Raw genomic sequence first — 15,786 nt, 5'->3', positions numbered from 1 at the left:
AACCTGAGACCTGTGAATTCTTAAAAACTCTCTAGCTGAAGTTCCTTCTTAGGAGAAACTTCAAGGAATAAGCCCAGTTGAAGAGGTAGAGACAATAGGGACAAAGAAAATGGAAAGTCCAGGTGAAGACAAAAGCGATGAAAAAGTAAAACAAGACAGAATAAGAGAGGGTGACAAACCATAAGACACTCAATCACAGGAAACAAACTGAGGTCACTGGAGGGGTGCGGGAGAGAGGGACAGGGTAACTGGGTGATGGACATTAAGGATGTAATGAGCACTGGGTATTATATATAAGACTGGTGGATCACTGACCTCTACCTCTGAAACTAATAATACATTATATGTCAACTAATTGAATTTAAATAAAATCTTTTTTTTTAAAGGAAAAAAAGGGGGGCACCTGGGTGGCTCAGTAGTTGAGCGTCTGCCTTTGGCTCAGGTCATGACCCCAGAGTCCTGGGATCGAGTCCCATATCAGGCTCCTTGCAGGGAGCCTGCTTCTCCCTTTGCCTGTGTCTCTGCCTTTCCCTGTGTCTCTCATGAATAAATAAATAAAATCTTTAAAAAAAAAAAAGAAAAGAAAATATAAGCGATGAATAGAACCAACCAGGGGATCTCAAAAAATAGAAGGCAATTTTGCTCAACTCTTCAGAAAAGTGCAGGAACAGGAGAGCTAGACTTGTGTAGTGAGAAGTGGTCTCCCATGTGAACCTTCCCTGTCAGGGACGGCTGGAAATGTTTGCCCTTCAACTTCCCCACTGCATACTGAAGGAATCACCTTTACTATGAAAACCACCTTTTCTTTCCATCAGCGCCCAGAGTTTTCAGAATGATCCACAAAACAGCTAAGCCCCCAGCTAGCAAGTACTCCATTGTGTTCTCTTGCTCAAGGGGATTTTAACCCTGAATATACGCTCCAATCATTTGCAGAGCTTTATTTTTTTTTTAATTTTTTATTTATTTATGATAGTCACAGAGAGAGAGAGAGAGAGAGAGAGAGGCAGAGACACAGGCAGAGTGAGAAGCAGGCTCCATGCACTGGGAGCCCGACGTGGGATTCGATCCCAGGTCTCCAGGATCGCGCCCTGGGCCAAAGGCAGGCGCTAAACCGCTGCGCCACCCAGGGATCCCCATTTGCAGAGCTTTAAACTGTCTCCTGGTCCTTCTCCAGAGCATTTGGATCATAATCTATGAGGATGAGGCCAATCGGAAGTATATTCTAAAAGCTTTGCAGGTGGGAACCACTGAAAAAGAACTTACTTTAAAAAGGAAAAGTAATTGTAATGTCACCATATAATATCAAGACACTGCACACCTCCCTCCAGAATGGCGGTTGCTAAACTTTGCTGCACATTAGAATTACCTGGGGAGATTTTTAAAACCTCCAATGGCCACGTTACACCCTCTACTAACTAACTGGGAATGTGTGGACTTGGATAGTTTAAGATGCCAGGTGATTCCCAAAAAAAAAAAAAAAAAAGAAAAGCAAGAAATGATCTCCTCATCAAACCCTCTCTCTTAAAAGAGGAGGAGAATTGGACTCATGGAATAATAAGAACAGCAATAATAAGAGAGGATGGCCAAAATAAGCACAAAGATAACGTGAGGAGAATGATCTCTCTGTAAACAATGCAAGGACACCAAAGCTTTATGCTCATGGACAAGAAAAATACAACCTAATATTTCAGAACAAGCTAAAAGAAATTGTATAATAAAATGTAGAAAACAATGCTATAAATAAAATTTATATTACCTCTTAAATAAGAGCCAAAATTGCAGTAAAGATTTAGAAGTAAGGAATGAATTCATTTAGAATCAAAGGCTAAATTTGAAACAACACATGAGTCAATAATCTCAGAAACCCCCATTAATCTCACTTTTAATAGAAGGTGACATATAGAGAGATAAGCAACAAGATTCAACATGATAGGATTTCCTAGTGAGAAAAATCAAAGCCATAAAACAAAATGAACATGAGCACCTATAACTTAAGAACATGCACCTGAAAGTAAAATGGAAACTACACATTGAAAAGGAATGCTATGTATCTGGAAAAGTGATCCAGAATGAGCAATATTATGATGCATTGTCATAAATCTATTAAACTTTAAAGAAAAGAAAAAAATTAGTTTAGCATTCAGGCAAATGGACATTTGTGAAAAAGAATAAGGTAAAGAAAACCAGATTATCATTAGACTTTTCAAAAGCAACTATTTGTGCTGGAAGTAAATAGCATAATATTTTAAATATTACTCAAGGAAAGAGATTGTGAGCCAAGGATTTCAGATATAACAAATAGATTTTCAATAGAAAGGCCACAGATGTATTTATCAACATGCAAGAACTCAGAATGTTTTTCCCAGTAAATGGAAACAGAAACATCATTTGGCTGTTTGCTCAAGCAAAACCTTAGAATGCTTCTTGATGTCTTTTTCCCCCTGTCATAGCTCATATGCAATTCAACTGCAAGTCTTACTCGGTTCTATCTTAAAAGCTTCCCAAATTTGGGACCTCTGGGTGGCTCAGTTGGTTGCCTGTCGGGCTCTTGGTTTTGGCTCAGGTCATGATCTCGGCATCCTGAGATCAAGCTACCCCTCCCCCACAACTCCATGCAAGTCTATTTGGGGTTCTTTCCATCTGCCCCTTCCCCACATACACTTACACTCTGTATCTCTATGTCTTTAAAGTAAATCAAAGAATCAACCAATCTTAAAGAAAAAAATGCCAAATTTGACCTATCCACCTCTATTGTTATCCTACTATTTCAAGCAGCCATCATCTGCAGCTGGCAGGACTGCAAGATTCCCCTTACACGGTCCTCTGCTTTCACTAATGCCTCCCTCTGGTCTGTTCTCCACACAGAGGCCAGAATAAGCTATTGATAGGTCATCCTCATGCTTAAAAATGCTTCTGTCAAGGTATGTACTGGCCTGAATATGGCTTTGAATCTGTCATCCAGCAAAGAGACAAAATATTATAAGTGATTCAGCCTGGAGTCCCTATTAATTATTAACTAGTGTCTCTTCAAGTACTATGAATCTAGCAGAGGTCTTTTGAATCAGATTGCATTGCATAGCTTACATAAAAGGTGAATTAATCACTTTGTGAGATATTTATTGCCCTAAGTATTATAGAATTACACTGTTCTATACTTTTTTAGGATAATAAATCCACAGCATTTTATCATTTCTCAAGTTTGCCTTCATGAAATGTTGACAAGAAAAGTCAATAGAAAGGACCGAAGAACATACGTGTATGTTATGTCTTGATTAGATTATGCGAAGCATAGGCAGACTGATATGCTACATCATATATCAATTGTTACCTTTTTCAATCCTATCTGAGCTAAAGGTCCCCCCAAAATCTTGAACTTTTGGGTAGAGTCTCCATATCCTCCAGTGCCTGAACCAACCTACATCAGATAACCTAAACCCACCAGTATGGGACTTGCACATGATTTTGCTTCTTGAAGCTTATATCTTTTCTTTTTATTTTCTTTAAAGATTTATGTATTTATTTGAGAGGCGGGGCGGGGGGGGGAGAGCACAAGCAGGAGGAGGGGCAGAAGGAGAGGGAGAAGCAGATTCCCTGCTCAGGAAGTAGTAGGGCTCCATCCAGGACCTGAGCCCAAACCAAGAACAATGCTTAACCTACTGAGCCACCCAGGTGCCCCTCCTTTCTCTTTAATATTCATGATGTATTCTGTCCTTTCTAATGGATTGCAGCTCAGATTTCTTGAGGAAAGCATCTATAATCCTGCTCTAAATCTCAAGGCATTTAAACAGGGCTTGACAATTCTGCTCAGCTCTTCCAACCCTTCCAAAGTATGAATTCCAATCCCTATTCTTCCTCATTGCTGACTGGGGCCCTAATGCAAATCACACCATTTTTCCCAACTCCAGGAACCATTACTTGACTTTTGGGTTGTACGTCATACAAAAGAGTGATTCACATAAACCTAATCCATCCTCTTTAGAAGTTTTTGATATTACTCATTTGCCAATATGAAGAAACATGTGGTTAAAGCATAGATAACAAAACAGATATATATGCAAGTAATGTATGAGTGAACAGTAAAATATACATGTTCTAACGAGTCAGAGATAAGAACTTTTCAGAAGCTGAATGGACAAATATAAATACATACTTGGGATTTAGACTAAAGGAAGACATAAAAACATTCCATTTATTAGAAATGCCATTTTGATTATTCGTTTGTGCTTGATTTAGTAATTTTAGCATCTTTAAACTCAATAAATGGCTTTTGCAATTACAGGTGTTTCAAATACATATTAACATTACATTAATTATGGAACTAATGCAGTATTTGAGTATAAACCAAGCATCTTATGTTTGACAATTTAATCTTGTTTTTAAGGAATTTTTAATGTGAAATCACCATTTAGTCTTGCAGTAGCTTTTTTTAGGGTCAACTCTTTTCCATTACATTTGGCATTAGGAATGAAAAGATTGTATGAATATGTTTTACATATTTACAGAAATAAACAATAATTAATCTTTATTAACATAGGATGGAACATCTAGTAATAAGGCAGTCTAAAAACACATAAATTTGAATATTTAACCAATTTATTTCAATTCCTTTGCATATGTTGCCACAGGAGTTCAAGAATAGACTATGTTTTTTTAGAGAAATTTGGCAAATGTCCTCATTTTAAAAGGATTTAGGAAAGAATAATTTGTAATATGTAGATATTTCCTCTTTCTTTGATACCATGCTATAAATGAGGAGTGCCTCTTGATTAGCTGCTAATGACAATGCCATTGCTGTTCAAATTTACTTTAGTAGGAGATCAGAATTTGTACAAAATTAAGAATAGACAGAAAAAGAAAAAGAAACACTTAAAACAATGAGTTCTTCTTGGAGAAATTTCCTTGCAAACATGTATCATCTTGTTATCAATATACAATTTGATGATACCAGGAAGATTTTCTGATTTTTTTTTTAAAGATTTCATTTATTCATTCATGAGAGATGCAGGGAGAGAGGCAGAGACACAGGCAGAGGGAGAAACAGGTCCTTGTGGGGAGCCTGACACGGGACTTGATCCCAGGACCCCGGCATTACACCCGAGCCAAAGGCAGATGCTCAACCACTGAGCCACCCATGTGCCCCAGAACTTCTGATTTAAATCACTATCTGACTTCTGTTTTTGTGTGTTTCCTCTAGATAAGAAATGTTGAAACCAACCAATGTTTAGACAACATGGGCCGCAAAGAAAATGAAAAAGTGGGTATATTCAACTGCCATGGTATGGGAGGAAATCAGGTAAACTCTCTCTCTCTCTCTCTCTTTTTTTTTTTTTTTATCAGCTTCATCTTTGGGGGAAAATATTGCTATGAAAACTATCACAGTAAAACATGACTCACATGCCAATAACAATAAAGTTTTAGCTTAGGAAATTAATGGGCCCTCAAATCAAGAACTTATTTGGCTCTTTTATTACCCCAAGTATCTTAAGAAAGCACCAGTAAATAGGGCAACACTTTCAGTGAGCCCAATTAATGAAGATAGCCAAATATTTTAGACCTATCTCATTTTACCATGTATGAGTAAATGAAGGCTACATTTTGCTCTACTGACTAAATAGTATAAAATAATCCCTCAACAATCACGATGTTTTCCCAATCAACATTGGGCAATTAATTCTAAACTTCTAGTGATTATTCTAAATTTCTTTTGTCAATGTTTATGTATATCATGTTTTCTATGAATTTCTGAGATTCAGTAAAATTTTAAAATGCACAAATAAGCACACCTGTTATATATTTACTTTGGGTATCTGAAGATACCCTTTGAACGAGGTAAAAATGTAGTATTTAAACAAAACTGATAGGTGACTAAAAGTCTAGGATAGCTTTTTTTGTGTGTTGAAGTCCAATTATCAGAGATCTGTCAGATTATAACGAAGATTCTTGTGCTCTCTTTAAATGTTGGAAAGTGGCTCTGCACGTGGATGTCATATGAAGACTCATGTGGAGGCTGCTTAGCTCTGAGTCTTCAGGTGGAGGAGCCCTGATGTCATGGCCATCTTGAGAGGCAAAATTTGGAATGTGTAGGAATTCATAACAGTTTCAGGTGCTAATCCTCTGTAGACAAGTTATCCTCAAAAGTCAAGGAGAAACGCACCAGTGAGTTCTTAATCTAGTGCATTAGAGTGAAATAAGAAAGTAAAAGTTATTCTATGTAGCACAACATCATGGTTATACTGGTAATGCACTGGTAATGCAGCTGAATGTGTCAAGAATCTACAGAGAAAAAGCAATAACCCTACTGAGTTTTGACACCATACTTCAAATAGAACCTGTGTGATTTAATAGAGAACATTCAAAAATGAGATTTTCCTCTTAAACAACAAACAGAAGAAAGATTAAAATCCTAATTTGTATTCCAAAATCTCAACTTAAGCAGAAAGATATTTAAATCAAGGTTTTTAAATTACAGCATAGAAAAATAACTTTGTGAAAGAAAATAGGAGCAATTTAGAGAGTATAATGGCAGAGCATTCAGAAATGGTCCAGCTTTTGTACTGATTCACAATGAACGTGAGAGGCCTCTACTACCCAAACCAATAGAATCCCAATGAATTTAACTGGAAATGGCAAAAAGCTTAATTGTTAGAGGACTAAATTTGGAGGGTTTAATTTTTTTCACAAATGGAAGTAAGAAACCTGAAGGTAGTCCACTCTTGACATTTTTCAGGTCTTCAGTGACTTGTCAAAAGACAAGAAGTTTCTTTCTATTCTTCAATACTTAAAATTAACTCTTATCATCAGCTGATCACATGAGGGCTGCTGAAACTCCAGACATCACATCCACATTCAAGGCAGGAAGAAATCGGGGTAGAGAAGAGCTCTAGTAGCCACGACTGTCCCTTTATTAGGAAAAACAAGATTCCCTAAAGGCTTTACACCCTTCCCTATAAGTCTCTTTGACTAGAAATACTTTACTTGAATTCCTCTAGCACAAAAACGCAATATTTTACTAGACTTAATGGGTAAATGTCCTCACAGTCTATATACCATGGATACTGAGTGGACAAGTAGAAGTGTCTCCATAATGTGTTTCAACAGCTTATGAAAAATGTTAATCGATCATCTGCTCCATGATGACCTACAGAATTCCAAAAACCCACATTATTTATGACATCATTTTGGTTCTAATGCAGGCGAAAATGAAAATAGGTAATGATGAGGATGACAACCTAGATGAATTATCCTCATAGATTTTTTAAGTTGCCATAATTAATGTTAAAAAGATTACCAGTCATACACCTGCATTTGTCTAAATGACACAAAACACCTGGATCATCACTGTTGAAAATTACATTATACTGTTAAAAAATGCATTATGTATTGTTATAAATTATTCATTTATAAGTGTTCAAATACCCAGAAATAAACTATTCCACTGTACCATAACCTTGTTGGCAGGGACTATGTTTTATTCTTCTCTTCATCTCCAGTACTTGGCCACGGGCCTGGGATTTGGTAGGTAACTAATAACTAATAATCAAGGAAATAGATGAAAGAATTCATGTCATGGTTAGAACAATAAACTTATACCTCAGTACTACGTAGACATTGCCATAGAATGCTGTTATTGTCATAGTAACCAAAATTATATAAAGACACCGATCTTAGGGATTCATAAATAAAGTGAACACACAATAAGTAAAAAACCCATACCTGCATATATCCTAATGTCCCTACATTATCAACTTAATGGCAAGGTAGAAATTAAACCCAATATTTTCCCATCTATATAAATAGTTACTCATGTCTGCAGATATGCATAGGAGACAGTTTACAGGAGACCTTTTGGCTATAACACAAACAATGGACCCAATTCAATATTCACCAAGACAGGAATGTTTAAATAAATTGTGGTGCATCCATAGTATAGAATAGTACATAGCCACCACAGTGAGGGAAAGAGGTCTATATGTATTGTCATGGAAAATTAAAAGGAGGGAAAAAATCTAGAATAGATTTTACTTTGAATGACCTCATTTATAAAAAATATATGTGAACATTTTTCTCTATAAAGCATCTCTAATGTCTATATTTATATAGATGCAACATAATCTGTTAAAAATGAATAGAACTCTACCTGGAATATAGTTACTTCTGGTGAGAAGAATGAGTTCGAATTAGAAACTATACTTTTTACCCCACATTTTTCTGTATAATATGTATTACTTTCATAATAAAACAAAAATAGAGAAAATGACTAAAATAAAAGTATCATTTTAAAGCATTGCTCTAACCTGATTAATTGGGTCAGTTATGGTAAATTACTTCATATTTTTTAGCTTTAATATTTTATTTGTAAAATGAGTAAAAGACTTTTGCCCAATTTTTTTCCTCTAAAGATTAGTAAAGTTTATATAACTAACACTAGCCTGTCATATACTCACTATTGCCATTAATTATTCTCTTTACATATATCCATTTCTATTCTCAATTGTTTCTCTTTTCTCTATAAGAAAAAAAAATAAAGCGTCCATTCAGTGGCTAATGCCAGAGGCAAGGTAAATGCACAGCCCTTCCTATAGTATTGTTAAGCTTAATGAAATGAATTGCCTTTCCTGTTGTTTTAATGTGTATTGTGAAAAAATTAAACCATCACATAAAACCCTATTATAACTTATACTTTGATGGAACTCAATATTTCTTGGATGATTAATCCTAGTTGGTCCCTAATTAGGGACATATTTACATTTTTTACTTTTTAAAAGAACAGATTTTAGGAATTTATTCTCAGAGCTACCTTCCCTGTTTTTATTGTTATTCTTATGTTACCATGGAAGTGGTATCTATTTTTATGGTTATTTAGTTTAAAATTTTTAAAAGTAGCCCCAACCCATATAAAATATTCAAGTTTCTCACTCCTGCTTTTACACAAAATCCATAACAAATGTTAAGATTGTTTTTTAGCATTTCCACTCAGTTTCATTTCTAAAAGAAGGTGCTTTATGCTTGTGACAATTATCTCTTAACCATTTCTCCTTGCACAAGAGTTTTGGTAATTTTTTTTTTTTTATGTTCTTGGAGATATCAGGAAGAAACTTACTTTTCAGTAGTTGCTGAAAATCTTTTTCTTAAACACTTAAACACTCAAATATCCAACATATTCTCCCTTCATGCCTAGCATCTGCAGGGCTTGGGATGTGGTAGGCACCTAGTAAAAATTAGCCACATAAATGAAAGAATGCATGGAAGTTTTTGTAGCAAGAATACTTTAAAAATAAGGCACCAAGTGTAGAATTATTATTACATTCAACATTTGATCATCTTTAGGTATTCTTTTTTTTGAGGTATTCTTTTAGAACCTTCTCATTACTAAAAGAATCATCTGTCTCAAAGAATAATGACAAAATTAGAAAAAGTCCATTCCTATCTGTTCTTGAAATGCTTTCATTAACAAATAATATGGTGATCATAAAACACTTTCAAAAGCATGGCAGAAATAGGAATTTGATTAAAACTTGAACATAAATTTTTATAAGTGAAAAAACCTTACGGTTTCCTGGTAGAAAGTATGTCACTAAAAGTTATGGGATTGTCTTCTCTATACTTCTGAAAAGATGAAGTTGATTCCTGAAAGCATTTCCATGTCTCCTACAATGCTTATGACTCAGGTTTGTATCTTCAACCCCAGCCTCTCTCCTGAACTCTGGAATCTGTTGCCAATTAATTATTGGAAATCTCTACAGGCATCTCAAACTCAAACATTTCCAGACTGTGTTCATTTTCTTCTCTTCCACATAAGCATCCAAAATTGAAACCCAACATAGACACTTCTAAAGTTTGATTGGTCACCCAATCCTAATATTTGCATGAAAATAATTTATCTTGACTCCTATCGCTAAGACTCTTTAACTAGGGCCTCTATCTTTGTCGTAGCCTGTGTCTTCTTTCACCTATGTGGTCAGAAAGCCTCATTATTTCCACACGTCAAATGGAATTCCATATGTACATTCTGTGTATGCCACATTATAATTAAACGTTTATTAAAATCTCCAGCAATTCTCCACTGCCCAATGTGATTAACATAAAAATTCCTTAATTATGTATTCCTTAGTTATGTATATAAACAAAACCCCACATAATTTCATCCTCATCTGACTTCCCAGCATTGCCTCCCTTGATGTTGTAACAGTTTGTGTGTGTGTGTGTGTGCGCTGCAGACATATGTCTTATGTCTATTCCCTGTAAGCTCTGTGCATTTTCCCATCTCTGCAGTTCACTGATCCTTTTCTTTCTACTTGCAGTGTTGACCGCACACTACTCCACTCACAAACTTAAGACATATTCTTTAAAACCCAAATAATGTAGCTTCTTTTTGGCTATCCATTGGCTAACAACTTCTTAATCTTAACAGGGCATATTTTAATGAATACACACTGTAATTTATTTATTCAATCCCTTATTATTTATACACAGTACCATTAGTGAATTTTTATTGTTACAGATGAAGCTCATAAATAAACTTATAGCTAAAATCTAGTGAGCACCGGTATTTACTTCTTTAGAAATAGTGTCTAGAAGTAAATTTGACAAGTGAAAACTTATGCAACATTATAAGGCTTTTAATATATAGTGACAAATTGTCCTTTTTAAGGTTTTACTTGTTTAATGGGACTAATCACTAAATTACAGAGAGGCACTATGATAAATATTGTACACACATTACTGCTTTTGATTCCCACAACAATCTTTGAAGTACTAGTATTATTATCCTGATTTTACTCATGAGTCTAATGGGAACCCTGAGAGATTGGTAATATGATTAGGAGGTAAAGCCAATTTGAATCTAAATCTCACTGACTCCCCATCAAGTGTACGTTCATTGCATTTGTATTGATTTCCAAGCCCTCGCCCCCAGGATTGTGATGGGAGTAGACAACCCTAAACGGGTATTATATTTTTGCTTTGTTCTGTTTTTCATCTTTGTCAATTTAGTATGGGAGAAACATTTTATCTTATTTTAAATCGTATCTCTGTTATCAGTACACTTAAGCAGTTCAAAAACTGACATCAATACTTTGTGTAGATCTTCTAGTCGGGTTTATGCTTCTGTTTTTGCTTACATTTTCGATGGTGGTTGAAGGAGTTCTTGTCTCTCTTGTCCACTTAGAAAAATATTTTATGGAGACTATTACCTTTTGTGATACCTGTTCCAGATATTTTTTCTGATGACATTTTGTTTTTAGTGTATTTTGATATGCAGACTTTTAAATAGTTTATGTATTTCAATCACTGCTTGCCTTTATGCTTTCTCTTTTTTGATGTAAAAATACCATTCTTTTTTTATGAGGTGCTTTTAAGTGATATTTACATCACCTTAAAGGAGCCCATATCAAAACTGGCAAATAGACCTTCGTCTTATTGGCCATATATTATATCTGACACTTTTTTACTTAGCATTTATATAAAATATACTTATAATTAAGTACAAATTAGATTAATATAATATTTATAAAATAACCATTTTTCTTTAATAACAAGTGTCAGTATAAAATTTTTAAAAATCCAGTGGTGAATGTTTTCCCTTTGGGTTCCCAAACCTTGGTAATAAAAAGGTGAAAACTCAGCCCCAATACATATTGTACCCATTTTTTCTAAAGACAAAAATATAGAACGGTGGAAAAATACTCATATTTTAGCAAATGCATTTATAATGTTTCTCTTTCTCCCTGGCGCCACTGATTTGGAGAGAGCTAGAAAGCATATGGAAACATTCCATGTAATTTATTGTAGTAAATGATTCACAGGCATTTTTCAAGGTAGCAAGCCTTTAGGGAAGCTTATACTGGCCATTTATTAAAACCTAGTTTTCTGCCAAGGTAAAGAAGAGATCATTAGGTCTTATCCATACTTTCAGACAAATGTCTCCTCCCCTAAAATGTAAGTACTTGTATCTAAGAAGAATCTAAACCTATGACAGTAAAAAAATTTTGAGAGTAAACAAATTCTCTCAATACAGACCCTCTCTTAGAAAAAGCTTAATTATTTTAGTAATGCATTCTAATGTACTCACAGATTGTAATGAATACATTCATCCAACGAAAGTGAATTGACTTTACAGTTTGCATTTTTATCAGTACTATAATTACTTAGAAGCCCTTTCTACATCAATTTGGTCCCCTTTTAGTAAAGTTTGCACAATAGAATTAAAATCACCAGGGTAAATTTGCAAGTGAAATGAAATGGCCTGGGAGGAAAGAAGGAGCATGTACTATTCATTAAATGTTTAAATGAGCTGGATACAGGCAAGCTAGTGAAGAGCATCATTATTTATATTAAAGGAATATCTAGTAAGCTTGGAAGCGATTGAAATTTGCAGGAACTTAAACGTAGGGTATGATTTTTGTCTACTTTGCCTGGTTAGAGTGTGTCCTGGCATAAAAACAAATAGCAAATCTATCGTGTTCAACCTCTGTCTTTCCTTGGTAGGAATTACTCAGTGATTGTGAAATTGTTTCTTAAGGTTTCCTATAAAATGAGCACTAATATTGGCCATTTCTTAGATTTATCTTTTCCTCTAGGTGTAATTTTATGCATCTCCACATAACGACAGTTAATATCTGTCACATGATATTTTTTTTCAAAAGCTATGGAAAAATTGGCAGCTCTAGTTAACCTAGAAAGCAATTTTACTATTTTCCTGTAAAGTACTTAAAATTAATTCCCTGAAATTCTACATTCATTTAAATAAGCCACACGTTTGGCTTTGAGCTTTCTAGCTATTCAGTAGGAAGTTGGTTATATGATTCATTGTGTCAATAATATAAAAACAAGCCACCTTCAGAAAGGTTCAGTTATTCCTGGTGTTGAAATGATAAAAATTTCTACTGTGATTCCTGATAAAGAAAGCAACAAGGAGGGATACCAGACTAAACTTAGAGGACCAACAGTCCTCAATAAGTCATTTGAGGGGCTCCTGGGTGGCTCAGTCGGTTAAGCATCTGTCTTCGGCTCAGATCATGATCTCGGGGACCTGGGATGGAGCCCCAAGTTGGGCTCCCTGCTCAATGGAGAGTCTACGTCTCCCTCTCCCTCTCTCTCGCTCTGTCTCTCTCAAATAAATAAGTAAAATCTTTAAAAAAAAAAAAAGTCATCTAGGGAAACAACAACGATATCAAAGTTATGTCAGTGTACGTAGCAGGACAAAAGAAATATTTATTCTGTTATTAATCAATTAGTTATGATGTATCATATCATCCTATGCTCTACAGGCCTTAAATTTCTATAGGGTTAAATGTTAAAATACTTTGAGCTTTCTGGGAAATTCAGGTAAGTTTATATTCATTTAATTAAGGGGATTCTCAGAATTTTTTTAAGGCTTCCCTTAAAAAGTTAAATATCACACACTCTCAGAAAGAAAAAAGTACAATACTACTCGTTTAATAAAATCCCCCCCCCCCACACACACACACACTACTTCTCTTATCTCACACCCTCAATAGAACTTTTCTGAGAAAGCTAAGCTGTTAGCACAAAAATCTACTAGATGAAGAATGTTAGCAGCATCAGTCTGTTCCCTTAGCTCACCTGTTTATCTCCTCTGCAGCCCATGTTAAGTACAGACTCCAAGCTTTCCGCTAACATTTCCAACATAAGCCTGTCTGCATTCAACCATTTAGTCCCAGCTGAGCTTTTCTCCTCTGCGCTATTTCAATCCTCTGAACCTCATTCCTTTCTCCATTTTATCAAGTGCTTTTCTCCTGACTTAGTATAATTCTTCTTGACTTAACACCTTAGTCTTACTATTACTCTAAGTTATTTCCTTGTTCAAGTAATCTTCCTGCCGACATTTTCGTATATTTAATATTAAAAAAATTGATAATGTGAATGCATGAATCTACTATATATAAAGAACGTTAAGGTCCTTTGAAATCACCTCCTGTTTTTTCCCCCTTAGACCACACGTGTGCCTAAATTTCACTGAAGATATAAATAATTATTTGAATTTACCATTTGAAGCAGTTTATAGTAGATGAGGTAATCATTTCATCTTGGTTTTATCTAGTAGTAAAGGCTACTTTATTAGCTTCTAAGTAAGGTGAACAATGTCTGTGATTTCTAAATTAACAGCGTTGGCTAGCCTACTTTTATACTCACCTGGAGCCAAGCAGAATCCATACTTCTAATTATTTGCTTTGCTGTTCCTAAAATACTCTTCATCTTACTGAGTTCTTAATTCTACCATAGTTATTAAATTTTATAGAAGAGAAGTAACAGGTAATGTTACTGGAGAATGTCTCAGAACAATGTGAAAATTTTGAGCAACCTGTCAGTTACCAGAACCTAATGGTTTAAAGAAAAAACAAACAACTCCGTTAATCAAGAGTTCCTTGAACACTGTATATATACCCAGCAATGTATGGTCACCAAGACGAGTGTGAAAATATACCCAAAACTCAAACTCTTTTTCGTGAATAAGGAAGTTGATAAAGATGCTATGCGTTTCATGGACATGGAGGCCTTCCATAAGTGTCCCTAAGAGAATTTCTTACTGCACTGAGCATTAGGAAAAATTGGTTGTCTCCTGTGAAACAGGTTTTTCTTTTCTTTTGTACTGCCAAACACATGGTTCATCCAGGGGAAATTAATAGTATTCTCTGGAAAAAATATTTATATTGGCCTTATATTGGATTCTTTTATTCTTGTAAACATTACCATTGTTTACGCAGATGGGTTTTTTTCTCTCTTATTTCTCACCTATGTTACATATCAATGTAAAATTCTATTCAAGTCTACTTCCACCTTTTTATAAGATGAAACATAAACAAATAAATAGGCTCAATCTCTATACTCCATTTTGATGAGAATACAAAACAATCATGTTTGAAACAAAAATATATTTATATGCCTTTGCCTTAGAAGCCATTCAGAAAAAGGTCTGCTAAGAGCAGGGGTGAGTCTGGAAGGCTTCACCAAGCTGCCGCTGGGCACGGAGAATGGAGCATATGCAAGGACAGTGAGGATACTGGCCCAAATGGAGTAGAAGGTCTGTACTGAGGAGAGAAGAACATTAAGTTTTATAAGGAGAGGAGCTAGATTATAATAGAATGTAAATGTCAAGCAAGGGAATTTTTATTTGAAGGGACAAAAGGAGCAAAGAGCTTTCAGACTGCAAAGGTTGTCAAAGGAGAGCTTGTAACCTGTTTCTAATACAACCTCATGAAAATACCTGGACATGAACTTGTGTTATTAAAAATGACAAGGTGAATACAGCCCAGATGAAAAGGGCTTTTTATTCTTGTTATTTAGTACCCAAGTATAATTTCACCACAAGTGGGGAGAGACTATAGAACATTCTTTCAGTTCATTTCTTTTATTCTCTTATCAAAAGACTTGATCCAATAGAGACCAAGAAGCTACATGTAGTATATACAGAAATGATGTTTCCATTAAAGAAAAAAAAGCTTCAGTAGGTTACCATAGGAACAGCCTAGCGTCCATTCCAAGTTCTAATAAAGGATCTTAGTCTAATGAAAACCTACCAGGTAGGTATATTTCTAGTCCAACTTTCTAGTTTGCTAACTTTTTAAGTAGATTTAGGGAATGTTCTTTTTATTTAAAAAAAAAGTATAAAATGTGTGTGTATCAGTGAGGATATGCAGAATTTTTTTGAGACACTGTTTTTTGCAAAAATAAAAATAAAAAATTAAAAAATTAAGCCTGAAAAATTCAGAGGTGCATTTTATGCTCTTTGTAACTTCAAGGAATGGTCAAAGTGGCCTTTATAGC

General features: G+C 34.9%; 1 protein-coding gene across 6 annotated transcripts in view; it reads left to right on the top strand.

Annotated features, from left to right (window-relative positions):
* The window catches only part of GALNT13 (polypeptide N-acetylgalactosaminyltransferase 13), a 539,320-nt gene that overhangs the window by 497,137 nt on the left and 26,397 nt on the right, over nucleotides 1–15,786 (top strand). For all 6 annotated transcript variants that reach the window (XM_055308339.1, XM_055308341.1, XM_055308340.1 and 3 more), the window contains one exon: nucleotides 5,195–5,293. In XM_055308339.1, the coding sequence (XP_055164314.1) occupies nucleotides 5,195–5,293 (99 nt within the window). The remainder of the gene's footprint in view (nucleotides 1–5,194; nucleotides 5,294–15,786) is intronic.

This window comes from Nyctereutes procyonoides, unplaced genomic scaffold (genome assembly GCF_905146905.1).
Source record: "Nyctereutes procyonoides isolate TBG_1078 unplaced genomic scaffold, NYPRO_anot_genome, whole genome shotgun sequence".
Taxonomy (NCBI): Eukaryota; Metazoa; Chordata; class Mammalia; order Carnivora; family Canidae; genus Nyctereutes; species Nyctereutes procyonoides.
The sequence above is the reverse complement of the archived record's forward strand: the minus strand, read 5'-3'. Positions and strand labels throughout refer to the sequence as shown.